General features: G+C 45.8%; 1 protein-coding gene across 1 annotated transcript; it reads right to left on the bottom strand.

Annotated features, from left to right (window-relative positions):
* Window positions 1-11,621: 11,621 nt before the first annotated feature.
* On the bottom strand, window positions 11,622-14,250 carry TMEM278 (transmembrane protein 278; the record flags this gene model as incomplete). Its single annotated transcript, XM_079326180.1, has 2 exons — window positions 13,932-14,250; window positions 11,622-11,879 (listed from the first exon to the last, which is right to left on the bottom strand). The coding sequence occupies exons 1-2, from the start codon at window positions 14,199-14,201 to the stop codon at window positions 11,622-11,624; spliced, it is 528 nt and encodes a 175-aa protein (XP_079182306.1). The 5' UTR covers window positions 14,202-14,250.
* Between the last annotated feature and the right edge of the window lie 818 nt (window positions 14,251-15,068).

The raw sequence follows: 15,068 nt of genomic DNA on the forward strand, positions 1-15,068 counted from the left end.
ATTTCATGTTTCTCCCTGAGAGTCTTTAGTACAGATTCTCCAAGATTTTAAATTCCTGCTTTATTTCCTTCACAAGACAGAATTTAGCTGCTTTTTTTTTTTTTTTTTTTTTTTTTTTTTTTTTCCAGCTGGACCTCACTTTGCTCGCCAGAAACCCAAATAGCTCCAAAAATTGGACTCACTTCTAAGCAAGGTTTGGATGCAGAGGTCAATTTTTAGCCAGGCTATTCTTTGGAGTGGATCATTTCCCTCATTGCCTGATTTTTCTGCCCTGGCTCCATCCTGTTAGGAGTTGGAAAAGCCAAATTTCAGAGGATCTCCTCAGCACTGGGTTTCCTGAGGAATTCCCACCCACCTAAGGAGCTGCTGCTTCTCCCCTTCCCACCCTTGAGAACCTCCCCAGCCTCTCTCAATTGTAATTTCCATTTAGAGAGAGGAAAAAAAAAAAAAAGCAAAAATTTGGAGCATCCTGCAGGGATGAACTTATTTTGTCTGCAGGGAGGGAAATCCAAAGCAGAGGAGATCAAATCTCCTCTCCCAAGAGGTGCCCTGGTATTTTTTTCTCTCATTTCACCTTCTACCCCAAATTTTTTGGAATTTTTGCATTAATTTAGGGCAGTTTTGTAGCTTCATTCCACCCTGCAGGGTGCTGGGAAGGGTAAGGATTTATCAGGAAGGTTTTGTATGTAAAACAGAAAGATCTTGGAATGTAAAATCTGAAGAAAGAATGGAAATTATAGCAAATTTTGATATAGAAGAATTGCTGAGCCAGTTTTGTTGGATAACTAAAAAGAGTAAAATGGGTTGGAAATGTTTTTGTGACTTAGGGCAAAGGATAAATTTACCTGAAACAAAAGATGTTTTTATCAAGGAAAAAAGATTTTCACAGTCAATATTTACTTGCAGTATTGCAAGCAAAAAAAAAAAAAAATCACAAAATTTTCCACTGGAAATATAAACAAAAGTGAGTTAGGGGGAGAAAATTTGGGGTAAATTCCTTCATTACCTGAAGCTGTAATTGGAGGATTAACCCCCAATCTGCAAATGAACCAAATTTATAGAAGTGTGAATTTTGTGGCCCATTTTTGGGTGAAGCTCCTGCCCTAAATGTACCTGAAGGCCCCTAAATAAATATAAATAAATAAATATAAATATAAATAAATGGAAATAAATATAAATAAATGGAAATAAATATAAATAAATTGAAATAAATATAAATGGATATAAATAAGCTGCTTTTTATTCTCCTAATTTTGTCTGGCCTCTGTTTTTGGGTAGCCCAGAAAGGCATCACTGGGACCAGAGAAGTTTCACTTTAGGATAAATCCACTCCTCCCCCCTCCAGGATAAATTCCACCAGTGGAACACCCCAGCACTGCTGGACCAGCCTGGGACAGAAAATTCAAATTACTTTTAATTTTTTAAATTATTCATTATATATATATATATATAATATCGACAAAATAAATAAAAATTAATAATTATATATTATCTGGGCTGGCATTTGCTGAGAGCTCTGGGGCTTTTCCCCCCCTCTCAGAAAAAGCCCAAACCCAGAAAACAAAACCCCTTTTTGTGTGCAGGCAGCTGGGGAGGGAGTGGGAGGCAGGGAATGATTCCCTGCTGGCCTTGGCTCCCTGCTCAGGGAACATTTGGGAATTTGTCCTCCCAAATTTGGGCTGGTTCAGGGTCAGAGGGCTCAGCTCTGAGTCAGCTCCTCCCCCAAATTTCCTCCAAATTCTTCATTTCCCACAGTTTTGGAGGTGCAGGTGCCTCGTGGGGCAGGTTGGCTGCTGTTTTTTTTTTCTCTCACTTCACCTTCTGTCCCAATTTTATTTATTTTTTTTTAATTCTTGCATTAATTTAGGGCAGTTTTGGCACACTCAGAGTGCTGGGAAGGATAAGGATTTATCAGGAAGGTCACAGATGTATGTGTAAAAACAGAAAGATCTTGGAATGTAGAATTTGAAGAAAGAAGAAAAATTATAGCAAGTTTTGATACAGAAGAAAAGAATTGCTGAGCCACTTTTATTGGATAACTATTGGATAATAAATGGGATTTCATTTTACTTATCTGTGTCAATTTAAATTAATTAACATGTCAATTCTTGTGAAGGATCCCACCACATCATACTTCTGATTACCAACATTAAATACACTGGAAATACATTTATTAGCAAGTTGTATGGTGTTCAGTTTTGCAACATCCTTATCACTCATCTTGCCATCATCAAGTTATAAAATTGCTTTTATCTTCTGTAAGGTCCCAAAAAACTTGCTTGGCAAGGCTTTTAAAAGAGTTCACAGTTGTTCATGTACTCTGTTAGACACAGAGAAATACTGAGAAGATATCCTCAAGAGGTCAAAATAACAAAAAATAGACTTTACTGGCAACTTCAGAAAATCAGAGAACTTTGGCAAAAGAGCTTTGCTGCCATCAATGAGTTATTTCCAGAAAAGGCAGATTGGAAAACCTGGTTGTCAGGAAAATGAATCCACAAACATCAGGGGTTTGTGTCCATAAAGGAGACAGAGGAGTCATTTTTGCTTTATTACAATAAAGGGAGAGGCCATGGGGATCTCAAATTTTTGGAGGACTCACCTCTCTTTTTATCCCAATTTCCCTCTCTCTGTCCCCATGGGCACAGAGAGACACAGACTGCCCAAAACCTGAGATTCCCCTCTAATGTCCAACCTTCTCTTTAAATTTTTAATTCTTACAGAATTCATATTTCCCCCATTGCTTCTTTCACCTTCCAATATCCAATTTCACTTACCAGCAAACCTACAGTTTGTTTGTAAAGTCAAATATCTTTATTTTCCAGTGGAATCCATCCCATTATTTATTTTATCTCTGAGTGCTGGTTTGATCCACAGCTTGTTTGTAAAGCCAAATCCAAAATTCCTCTCCTGATGGAGAACAAGCCCAGGGAAGTGGGAACTGCTGTTCCTGACATCCAAACCTTCCTCCCTGCCAACCTCATCCTCCCACATCAGCCTGGGGAAATTGCTGCCATTCCAGAATTTCATGCAGAAAGAGGTGGCTGGGTGTGAGCAGAGCCACCCAAACAATCCTCATCTCTTTTGGGGATAAGAGACTTTTGTTCCAGAGCCTGCTGCTGTAATTCCTGAACCATGAAAGAACAGCCAGAGCACAAATATCCCCCCACAAATAAATGTCACTGCTGGACAGGAATGTTCTCTCTGCTCTCTGCCCTTCCACAGGGCTCAGGCTCCCTGTGCAGGATAAATTTGATTTTTTTTTAGGCAAGGAAGGAGAGGCAGGTGATGTGAATGCAGATCCACATTCCCAACAGGGATGAGGAATCAATAAATTGATTATATAAAACCCAGGAAGAAGCATTATTCAAGTAGGGGAGGAATTGAGATCCCCACGTGGAAATCTTCCACTCCTAGAGAATGGCCCTAAAAATATCCTCCCAAAAAAATGGGGGAATGCCACTGAACATTGAGAGAAATGGGAGCAGCAGCAGCACTGCCCCTGTGCACTCAGATCACTGAAAAATCTGCAATTCCAGCAATTCCTCACTTCCCAGCAGGAATGAGGAATCAAATAATTAAATTAATTAAATCAAACCCAGGAAGAAGCATTATTCAAGTAGGGGAGGAATTGAGATCCCCACATGGAAATCTTCCACTGCAGCAAATTCCTAGAGAATGGCCCTAAAAATAAAAATATATAAAAAAAAAAAAGGGGGAATGCCATTGAACATTGAAAGAAATGGGAAAACAGCAGCAGCACTGCCCCTGTAGAATCAGATCACTGAAAATCTGCAATTCCAGCAATTCCTCACTTCCCAACAGGAATGAGAAATCAAATAAATAAATTAATTAAATCAAACCCAGGAAGAAGCATTATTCAAGTAGGGGAGGAATTGAGATCCCCACATGGAAATCTTCCACTGCAGCAAATTCCTAGAGAATGGCCCTAAAAATACAAAAAAAAAAAAAAAAAAAAAAAAAAAAGGGGGGGAATGCCATTGAACATTGAAAGAAATGGGAAAGCAGCAGCAGCACTGCCCCTGTGGAATCAGATTACTGAAAAATCTGCAATTCCAACAATTCCTGCCATCCCAGCAGCCCTGAGCCAGACACTAGGGAAGACTTACCACATCCAAAGCTGCAGATATTCCAGAAATGGGATGGGGGGTGGAAATTAGCCCAGGGAATTTGTGCTGGGGTTGTGCTGCCCCAAGTGTGGCTCCTGCCCTGCTGCCCTTTCCTGCTCCCTGGGCATGGTGTGCTGCAAAGGAAATCCTGTTTTGCAGAGTTCTCCCACTCATGGGGCTTTTTCTGCCTCTGCTTCTCTTCCTGGCACCTGTCAAGGATGTTGCTGTGCCAATAAAAAGCACTCAGAGCTTCTCTCCCTGTTTATTCTCTCTCTTCCCTCATCCCCAACTCACAGCAAGCTGGGCAGGAATGGAGGGAACACCTGGAACAGGATGGAGAAATGTCCCAGAGGGGGAAAAAAAAAGGAAAACTGATGCAGAATGGAACAGTGACATTTTATTTAAAAATTACTTTTATCTTGCAGTGCCTCAGACTGTCCATGTTGCTGCAGCCCAGGCTCCCAAGGCTTCTCTCCCTTCAGGAAATTCCTACCAATCTCCAAAGTGGTGGAATTCTGTTTTCTCCTGGCCCTGCAGGGTGTGAGGACACACCCATTGCTGCAGGTTTCATCAGCAAAAACCACAAAGTTTTCACCCCACATGCCAAACCTCTGACCCTGCCCAGAACCCAGCGTTTTTCCAGGATTGCAGATCTAAAAGCAGAAGGATTTCAGTGCAGGGATTCCTGGAATCACCTTTTGTTGCAGTTGATAATGAATCAGGGCTGACAGGACTTTGCAGGATCCCAAATCCTGGAGGATGCCAGCAGGAATGCAAAACCCCTTTTACCCCATTCTGGACCAGACTGAGACACAAAAGGGGTCACAAAGCCCAAAACATTTTAATTTCTGCTTGTGAACCATCCAGACACGGGAGGAGCTCCAAGAGTGACCTCATGGAAATGTCTGGTGCCAGAGGAACACTTGGCCAGGCTTTGGAGGGAATTTTCCCTGTCTCCAGGATGTTCATGGGGTTTTTTGGGAGCAGCAGGACTGACAGGGAGATGCTGCATCTGTTTTGGAGCAGCCTCTGTGCAATTCCATCATCCAGGGATTGTTTTCTTCTCTCCTTCAAGGACCAAAATAAAAAAAAAAATTAAAAAGGATTTTTTTGGTGTCCTGTTTTCCCCTGTAATCATTATCAATGGTGAGAGGAATTTTGGATTTGGCTTTACAAACCAGCTGTGGGTCTGCTGGTGGATCAAACCAGCACTCAGAGATAAAATAAACAAGGGATGGATTCCATTGATTGATGAATGGAAAATAAATGTATTTGCCTTTACAAACAAACTGTAGGTTTGCTGGTAAATGAAATTGGATATTGGAAGATGAAAGAAGCAATGGGGGAAAACATGAATTCTATAAGAATTAAAGATGAAAAGGGAGGGTTGGACTTGAGAGGGGAATCTCAGGTGTTTGGGCACTTTGTGCCTCTCTGTGTCCATGGGGACAGAGAGAGGGAAATTGGGATAAAAAGGGAGGAGAGTCCCCCAAAAATTGGAGACACCCCAAGGCAATGCCCCATGGCCTCTCCCTTTATTGGAATAAAGCAAAAATGACTCCTCTGTCTCCTTTTGGACACAATCCTCTGGTGTTTGTGGGTTCATTTTCCTGGCAATGGGAAGCTGCCAGTTGCAGCTCAGCACAAGCACAGCTTTGCTGCTTCCTGCTGGAAATGAGGGAATTCTGCTGCTGCTGCTGCATTTGTACACCGAGGAATTTCCAGCTGCCTTTTCCCACCTCACAAAAAACAAACTCTGCTCCCACATCACTGCTGTCGTGGTGAGACAACCCCAAAATCTCCCCACACGCTTTGCCTGCTGCATGGTGTGGCTAAAATGATGGTAAGATTTGAAATGATCAAAGCAACACCAAAAAAAAAAAAACCCTGAACAAAGGGCCCTTCATCCAGGAACTGAGCTAAGCAGAATTTCCAGGTGCTGGCAGGAATGGTCTAGCCCAGGTAGGCAGAGCCACGCCTGGGTGGGGAGAACAAGCCAGAAAAATGAGAGTTATTCACACCCTTCTTCAGCTGAATGGCAGCTTTAATTGCAGCCAGGCAAAAGGGTTTCTTTCTTCTCCCTCTGTTTCTGTGGGATGTGGGATCATGAAAAAGCAGGAATCAGGAGGCTGGAGGAACCCTTTGCCTAGAAAAGGGAAAAAACTAAAATAAAATTCTCTGAGCTGAAATTCTCTGGTGCTCTGAGGCAATGAATTCCTCTCTCTGTGCTTTATTTTCCTCTGGGTTTCTGCAAATCCGGAGCCCAGGAGGAGCATCCCAAGCACAGGGATTTTCCTGGTGCATCTGGCTCAGGCTCCAGAGCACTGAAACGTGTCCAGCAGCAGGTGGAGGGCAGCTGGTGCTGAGAGAAAAGTGCTTTTTGTCACAGCATCTGTCCCCAAAACTGACACAGCTGGATCCCTCTGCAGGGGTCAAACCTCTGAGGGGCAGTGTGATTTCTCCAAAATGAAATCAGAGCTTTCCATGGGAAGTTTGCTTGGATTTATTCCCTCTTCACCCTGATGGGGTAAAACCCAAATCCTTGGCAGTTCAGCCAGGCCCTGCACAGCTGAGATAATTTCAGGACAGGGATAGGGATGAGGAGTTTTGTTTCCCAGAGGGGTTGAGCAAACATTTGTTCCTCTCAGGCTCTGAGTGCTGTGTGAACAGAGGGGCTCTGTGTGCACCTCAGTAAACAGATGGATCCAGAAAATGGGACTCCAAATGTCAGGGCACAGCTAAAACAAACCCCAAAAGGCAATTTTTTTCCCCAAATAAGCTCCAGCCTCAGCAATCAGCAGGAGCTGAAACAGCCCTGACTGGTGAGGGTGAGAGGAATTTTGGGTTTGTCTTTACAAACCAGCTGTGAGTCTGCTGGTGGATCAAACCAGCACTCAGAGATAAAATAAACAATGGGATGGATTGAGGAATGGAAAAAGAGATTTGCCTTTACAAACAAACTGTAGGTTTGCTGGTAAGTGAAATTGGATATTGGAAGATGAAAGAAGCAATGGGGAAAAATATGAATTCTGTAAGAATTAAAAATGAAAAGGGAGGGTTGGACATTAGAGGGGAATCTCAGGTATCAGGTGTTTGGGCAGTCTGTGGCTCTCAAGTACCTCAGCCCATGGGGACAGAGGGAGGGAAATTGGGATAAAAAGGGAGGAGAGTCCTCCAAAAAATTGGAGAGACCCCAGGGGAATGGCCCATGGCCTCTCCCTTTATTGCAATAAAGCAAAAGGACTCCTCTGTCTCCTTTTGGACACAAACCTCTGGTGTTTGTGAGTTCATTTTCCTGACAAGGGGAAGCTGGTGAAGGATTTTCCAGGGACAAAGGAGATATTCTGGGCTTTCAGCAGCCACAAGTCTGGAGGAAGTCTGCTCCCCTGTTTCTAATTTTACCTCTGTAGGGTCTGGGGCTTGGTTTCCTCAGCTCTGTCCTGAAACAATGGAAGAGGCACAAGTGGAGCTGGCAGCACCTGAAAGCAGAGGGGGAAACCAGACAGCAGCAGTGCCTTGGCTGGGAGCTTTTGGCTTTGATTGTGATCTGTCCCCAAGGTTCACACAAATCCTGTACATCCTGCTTTTCCCCTCTGGAGGATTCCCCTCTGTCCCAAGGCCAGCATCTCCTGCTGGGAACACCAGGGTGGCCTTGGGGGTGCTGAACCCACCAGAGGAATAAATTGGTTTGTGCAGAGATGTGCTGGCTGCCAGAGCACCCAGAGAAAGGATGGCAGGAGAATCTCCAGCTCCTGATGTGGGCACTGCTGAAGGCTCATGGGGACCCTCATTGGTGTTTTCCCAAATTGTTGAATTTTCGTAGCTTCAGCAGTGATTTTTTCCAGGCTGGAAATCTAAGCTTAATAGTACCAGGCCTGGTCAAAAATCTGGGGAAAATGCTGATAAGCAGCAGTGGCCCTGCTCAGGCAGGAGGATCCATCCCAAAATCAATGCCCAGGTGAGTGGCTGGGGGGATCCTGCAGGATGGAGAGCTCAGGTGTCTGTGTTGGGTTGATGTGGCCAGAAATGTGAATTCTGTCCCCATCTGCTGCAGCCAGGTGGGGCAGTGACCCTGATCTCCTGGCACACATTATCTGCTCATGGGCCACCTTTAAACCAGCTGGGCAATCATCTTTATCTTCCCCATGACCCACCCTTCATCCAGGAGGTATCACCTGTTAATGGGCCATTGTTACAAACTGGGTGTGGCAGAGATTCTTATCCCTGTGGGAGATATCTCCTGTTAATGGGCCACTGTTACAAACTGGGTGTGGCAGGGATCTTTATCTCCTGGCACACATTCTCTGCTAATGGGCCATCTTTAAACCAGCTGGGCAATCATCTTTATCTTCCCACAGCCCATCCTCCCTCCAGGAGATATCTCCTGTTCATGGCCACTGAGTCCCAGTGCATGGCTGATAAAATTCCATCATCCCACTGGGAGATGCTCCAGCCAGGGCAGGAGCCAAGCCTTTCCTACCCAGAGAAAAACTGAGATTTTGGACACCAAGGCACCTTCTTTGCACTGGATTCCAGAGGAAAGCCAGACCCTTCCACATCATCCCTGGAGCTTCAGAGGAAACTGCACCTTCTCCAGGAGCACTGCTCCAGCTGAGCCACATCTGCCCCTGCAGGAGGATGCAGCACCATGGAATGGGACTGTGCCACCACCCTGACTGACTGACGGGTGTCAGCTTGGATTCTGACTCTGGCAGGGTTTGGGACTGTTCTTTGTAATACTGCATTTCTATTTTAATTTTCCTGGTAAAGAACTGTTATTCCTAATTCCCATATCTTTGCCTGAGAGCCCCTTAATTTCAAAATTATAATTTGGAGGGAGGGGGTTTACATTGTCCATTTCAAAGAGAAGTTCCTGCCTTTATTGGCAGACACCTGTCCCTCAAACCAGGACAGTGTCCCAGGCTCAGCCCCAGGGATCCATCCCAGAATCAATGCCCAGGTGGGTGGTTGGGGGATCCTGCAGGAGGGACACCCCAGGTGTGCCAGGATCAGCCCCACCCCTTGGGCACAGCAGGAGCAGCTGCTCCTCCAGGCTCAGAACCTGGATTTGCAAACAGGACAGGGAATTTGGGGCAGCATTCCCAGGGCAGTTTGTGACCCAGGCACTCTGCAGTGGGAGAGAAGCTGAGAGAAGGGGCCCTTGCAGGCACTCCCAGATTATTCTCTCTTTAATCACTTCCATCCTTTCTAACTGAGTTCTCCAGCAGAGCTGGAAACAATCAGAGTGACCAGTCAGAGAGAGGGGAGGGAGGAGAAGCTTCCCTGAAGACAGTGGGGTTTCAGTGAAGCAATGCAGAGAGCTCTGAACAGAGCAGCCATTGGGGGTTTATTACCATATTATATCACCGTGCAGATCCTGCCAAATTAGCTGGGCAGAAAATGAAGCTCTTGGAGCATTAAAGTGCCTGGGATGAGGTGGGGAGCAGCACATCCTCTCATGGTATGTGCAGCAGGTTCCAGCTTCCTTTCCCCTGGCCTCCCTCTGAGCAGGAATGCTGCATCCTTCCAATAAATTCTCTGTTGTCCTTGGCTCTAGAAGATGATCTTCCTGATCTCAGCTCAGCTTGACAGATGGTTTGTGTTTGCACCACCCCCAGCTGAAGGCATCTGATAACCACTGAGACACCTTCCTGTGGCTTCACCTGGACCAGCCAGTGACAGGGAAGCACAAATAATAAACATGGACCTGGCTAAAGGAAATGTGTTTGAGTGTCTTCTGAGGTGCCTCAGAACCAGGTCAGTGCTGTGGCTCTGAGTGTGGAGGGGAAATAAATCCATGCACAGTTAACTTCAAAAAAAAAAAAATAAAGAAACAAAACAGTTAAAATAAATTTCTTTCTGTCCTCCCTGCTGTGCTCTGGGCTGGTTTGGGAGCTGCCAGGACAAAGCCCTGCCTGTGGGAACAAAGAGCAGGCAGAGCCAGGGATCCCCCACATCTGTGGGCACAGTCCCTTCCTGGCACAGGAGCCCTGCACAGCTGCCCAGGCCCTGATCCAAGGCTCAGGACATGGCTCTGTGCTCCCTACAGGAAATTTTGGATCAAGCCAGCTTCACCTCAGAGCTCCAGCACTCCTGGGAATGCCCAGGACACCCTGAGGAGCTGCCTGACATCTCAGGTAAATTCATTTCCCCTTTGTTATTGAAATACTCTGTGAAGTGAAATACCAAATGAAATAAATTCTGCTTTATTGGGGAGGCTGTAGCAAACAAATCTGGGTTTTTTTACAGGGATGGCTCATTACAATCCTTGCAGCCCTGCCAGGCTGAAGAATGCTTTCCTTGTAAAAGCAGTTGGATTAAACCACAGGTGAGCAAAAAGAGCAGCAGCTCCTATCAAATATCTGTACCCAGTGAGCAGACACTGCCCTCAGGCAAACCCCTGTTATCCTGTAGCAGATCTGCCTTGCCTGGAACAGAACTTTCCTGTTTTACTTCAGTCTTGTCAGAAAATATCAACTCATTTTCCTCATTTTTTTTTTTTTTTTCCTCTCCAGTTCACTTTCCCCTGTAGCCACCCCTGGTTGATCCTCTGGGTGGCCTCAGGGCAAACAGCAGGAAAAACCAATCCTCAGAAAGAAAATAAAAATTACATTTTCCCTTCCAGTGCTACCAAAGTGGTTCTGGCTGCAGCCAGGGCTTTGAGACAGAACAAATTCCTCCAAGGGGGAAATTGGGCACAAACTTTATTTCTACAGAAAACTGGGAATGGGGACCAAGGGGACAGCAAAACACAGACAAGAACAACACCAGCAAACACCACCAGAGAGGATTTGGAAGGATGGAGCTGCTCTGCCCTCCCCACACCTGCATTTGCACTCTGCTGCAGTTTTTTTGGGAGGATAATTGATAAAAGATTCGTGTTAACCATAGAAGTTTTGGAGTTTGTGTAAACCAGAATACTTAGGGGGAAAAAAATCACCCATGGACCTAGACAAAGGGAAATATATAATTAAACCCACTCTGTTTAAATCCCCCTGTTATGAATATTGTGTATACCAGGTTGTAAAAAGGTTTTCCACAGCCTGAAAGGTTTTTGCAGAATCAGATTTCCTGCCTTTGTGTGATCAATTGCAACCTGAAAGAGTTTGCAAAATCAGATTTCCTGCCTTTGTGTGATCAATTGCAGCCTATCTGTTAAGACCAGAATTCCCACTTTTCCTATTTTTTATCTACCAGACCAGATGGTTCCATGACCAATTCTCCCAAGAGCTGTCCCACAGTTTGGAAGTTTCTTTGCCCACCACTGCTTACCTTGCAGAATTACTCCAACAAAACAATAACAATTATTGATTACTACAAGGAAAACCAGACTATAAAAAGGGAGCTGCACACCAAGTGACCCCTCACGTTTCTGTCTATATAAAATAAACCAATCTGAATTTTGCTGAATATCAAGACTCTCACTTCCAAGAGGGTTTAACCATGGGCTGGGATGAGGATGGAGCACAGGGAGGGGACAGTGCTGCAGTGTCACACCCAAGCCTTGAGCTGCTGGCCCCTGGCACAGCACAGAGCAGCTCTGGGGTGGCAGCAGTGTCCCCCCTTGTAGAGGGCCAGGCTGCAGGGCTGGAAACACAGCAGGAGCTGCAGGCGCCTGGCCAGGCTGCAGTAGATGGCCATGGCCACCACCAGCAGTGGGGACATGATGACAAAGCCCAGGATGATGAGGGCAGAGGAGCTGTTGTCATCCAAGATGCTCTTGCAGTAGCGGGCGGAGGAGTGCAGCACCTGTGGGGAGGGGGAGGCAGAAGCAGGGTGGTTAAATCAGGAAATTCCCAAAGCCCCTCACCTGGTGGTGACAGCAGCCAAAATACCTCAAAGTATTTCGTTTTGAGAGGAATTTTGGATACGTCTTTACAAAACAACTGTGGATCTGCTGGTACATCAATCAAGCACGGAGAGATAAAAACAACAATGGGATGGATTCCACTGACTGAGGAATGGAAAAAAGGATATTTGCCTTTACAAACAAACTGCAGGTTTGGTGGTGAGTGAAATTGGATATTGGAAGGTGAAAGAAGCAATGGGGAAAATATGAATTCTGTAAGAATTAAAAATTTAAAGAGAAGGTTGGACATTAGAGGGGAATCTCAGGTGTTTGGGCAGTCTGTGCCTGTCTGTGCCCATGGGGACAGAGAGAGGGAAATTGGGATAAAAAGGGAGGAGAGTCCTCCAAAAATTGGAGAGACCCCAGGGGAATGGCCCATGGCCTCTCCCTTTATTGCAATAAAGCAAAAGGACTCCTCTGTCTCTTTTATGGACACAAACCTCTGGTGTTTGTGGATTAATTTTCCTGACAATTTCCAATGTTTTCATTGAAAAAGGCATCTCTTCCCTCTCTCAGAGCTGACAAAATTCAGGCACACTCTGTGACTGATACCACATCTTAATCAAGCTCTCAATTATCCCAGCACCCCTGTGAGACAAGAGCACACTGATCCTGGAGCAGGAAATTCTCATCTTTATTAAACTATCCTATAGCATTTGATGGGCACAAACCAAATCAAAAATCCTCCTGGTGCCACAACAAAAAAATAAACAAAAATACAGAAATCTGTTCAATTCTGCAGACAGGCTTTGGTCATTTCATGGCTCTCCAGACCTCTTTGTGCTCTGCTCTCTGTGCACACTCATTCCTGCCTGAAAAAAAAAAAACCCATTTGCAAAGAAAGCCTCTCTGGGCTGGCTGAGTGGTGTTTAAAGCTCTCCTTTCATGCTGGCAGCAGCAGAGCTGAGCCCTCATTTGCTCTAACAAATCCTGCAGACAGCCCCCACATCCCCAGATTTTATTCTTCTTCCCTTTCAGCAGTGAAAGGAACACAACCCATCATCCAAAAAACCAACAATAAATCCATCTAATGGAGCTGCAGTGCAGAAATCAGCCTCTGGCTGCTGGGGAGGCACTGAAAAACCAAAATTGTGGCTGTGCTGAAGCCACAATCCCTGGCTGTGATTGCATTCTGTTTAAAAGACTCCTCAGAGCTTCCAGCAGCACAGGGGCTTTCACTCCTGGTCCACTTGGCTGCACTCAAAAACATTTTACATCTCCTCAAAGCCTTTGAGTGTGCAGAGAACTCGAGGTTTTCCAAGGTGAGGGAAGCTGGAAGGGGCAGTTCTGGGAGGGTTTTATTCCCATTTTCAGCTCAGTTTGCAGCCCCTGTTTCTGACTTATGAAACAGCCACATTGAGCTGGTCTGACAGCCCATGCCTGCAAGGAAAACAGGTTAGTGCTTTTTCACAAAAAAATGGTCCCAAAAATGCTTTAAGGGGTACAGCAAGAGGAGATTCGTAAATAAGGAAATAATGCAATGCAGAGGCAGCAAACAGAGCCTGGGTGGGCCAAGGAGGCTCATTTTTGGTGTGAGGAATGCACATTTTGGGAACAGGAATGCTAGATTGGCATGAGAAGGGGATTATATATTCTGTCAGATTTTACTAATCCTATATCATTAAGCAGAGCTTAAATTTACTTGAACAGAAAGAGCCCAGGCAGGACTGTGAGCTCTGGAGGTTGGCAGCTCTCAGTGTCAGAAACCCCAGGGAAGAATATTGTGAAATTAAAATGCAAACAGCAATCCCACGAGGGCAGGGAGTGTGTTCACCTCACCTGGCACCTCTGCTTGGCACCTGCATGGGCATTGCCCAATTCCCCACCATACCTGTTCTCGTCACAGGGGGGAAAAAAATAAAAATAAATTTAAAAAACTGGGGGAGTGTTGCCTGGCCTCTGGAGGGGCTCAGAGAAACCCTCAGGTGTGGCACTGGAGGAGTGGCACTTACCTGGGAGTGGCACTGGAAGCCAAAGTAAACCACCACGATGGTGGGAAGCAGCACGAGGGTGAAAATAACAATCATGAGGAGCAGGTGGAGGAGGAAGAGGAGGCAGTTGATGGTGGCCAGCAGCAGGGCCCAGGCCAGGCAGCAGCAGGGGCTGCGGGGCTCCCGGGGCAGCAGCTGCTGCTCCATCTCATAGGGGGGCAGCCCTGACAGCATCCCAGACTTTTCTGGCAGGATTCCTGCTCCAAACTCCTCAGGCTCCTGGCCAGACATCCCTCAAGAAGGAGCTCTGATCCAAAAGGGTTTTGGTCTGGCAGACCTGGGCAGGGATTTGTAAAGGTTTCTTCTGCTCGTGGTCAGGAGCTCTCAAGCAGAGATCATGGTGGGGCCAGTAAGGAAAAAGCTCTCTGGGGCCACCAGAAGCTGCTCAGAACAGTTTGCTGGTGCTTTTCCAGCAGTGTCCCAGCCTCAGTCCCAAATGAGATCAGCTGGAAGCTTGGCAGTAGTTTTTATTTTGGTGTAGAATCCAGAGTCCTACTGAATCTGCTGTTGGCTTTTTCCCCAGGATTATGATGCCAAGAGGTCCCAGAGGGTTGCTGTGGTAGCTGTGATGAGCTGCTCAGGGGGGGCTTTAGGATCCCCTTCCACCTCTGAGATCAGCTGGGTGTTCAGGATATCAGGCTCAGGTGTTCAGGATGTCAGGTTTAGGTGCTCAGGATGTCAGGTTTAGATGATCAGGATGTCAGGCTGAGATATTCAGGATATCAGGCTCAGATATTCAGGATATCAGGCTCAGATATTCAGGATATCAGGCTCAGGTGTTCAGGATGTCAGGTTCAGATATTCAGGATCAGGATGCCAGGTTCAGATATTCAGGATGTCAGGTTCAGATATTCAGGATATCAGGCTCAGGTGTTCAGGATGTCAGGCTCAGGTATTCAGGATCAGGATGCCAGGTTCAGATATTCAGGATGTCAGGTTCAGTTATTCAGGATATCAGGCTCAGGTGTTCAGGATGCCAGGCTCAGGTGCTCAGGATGTCAGGTTTAGATGATCAGGATGTCAGGCTGAGATATTCAGGATATCAGACCCAGATATTCAGGATATCAGGCTCAGGTGCTCAGGATGTCAGGTTTAGGT

This window comes from Erithacus rubecula (genome assembly GCF_903797595.1).
Source record: "Erithacus rubecula genome assembly, chromosome: 24".
NCBI lineage: Eukaryota > Metazoa > Chordata > Aves > Passeriformes > Muscicapidae > Erithacus > Erithacus rubecula.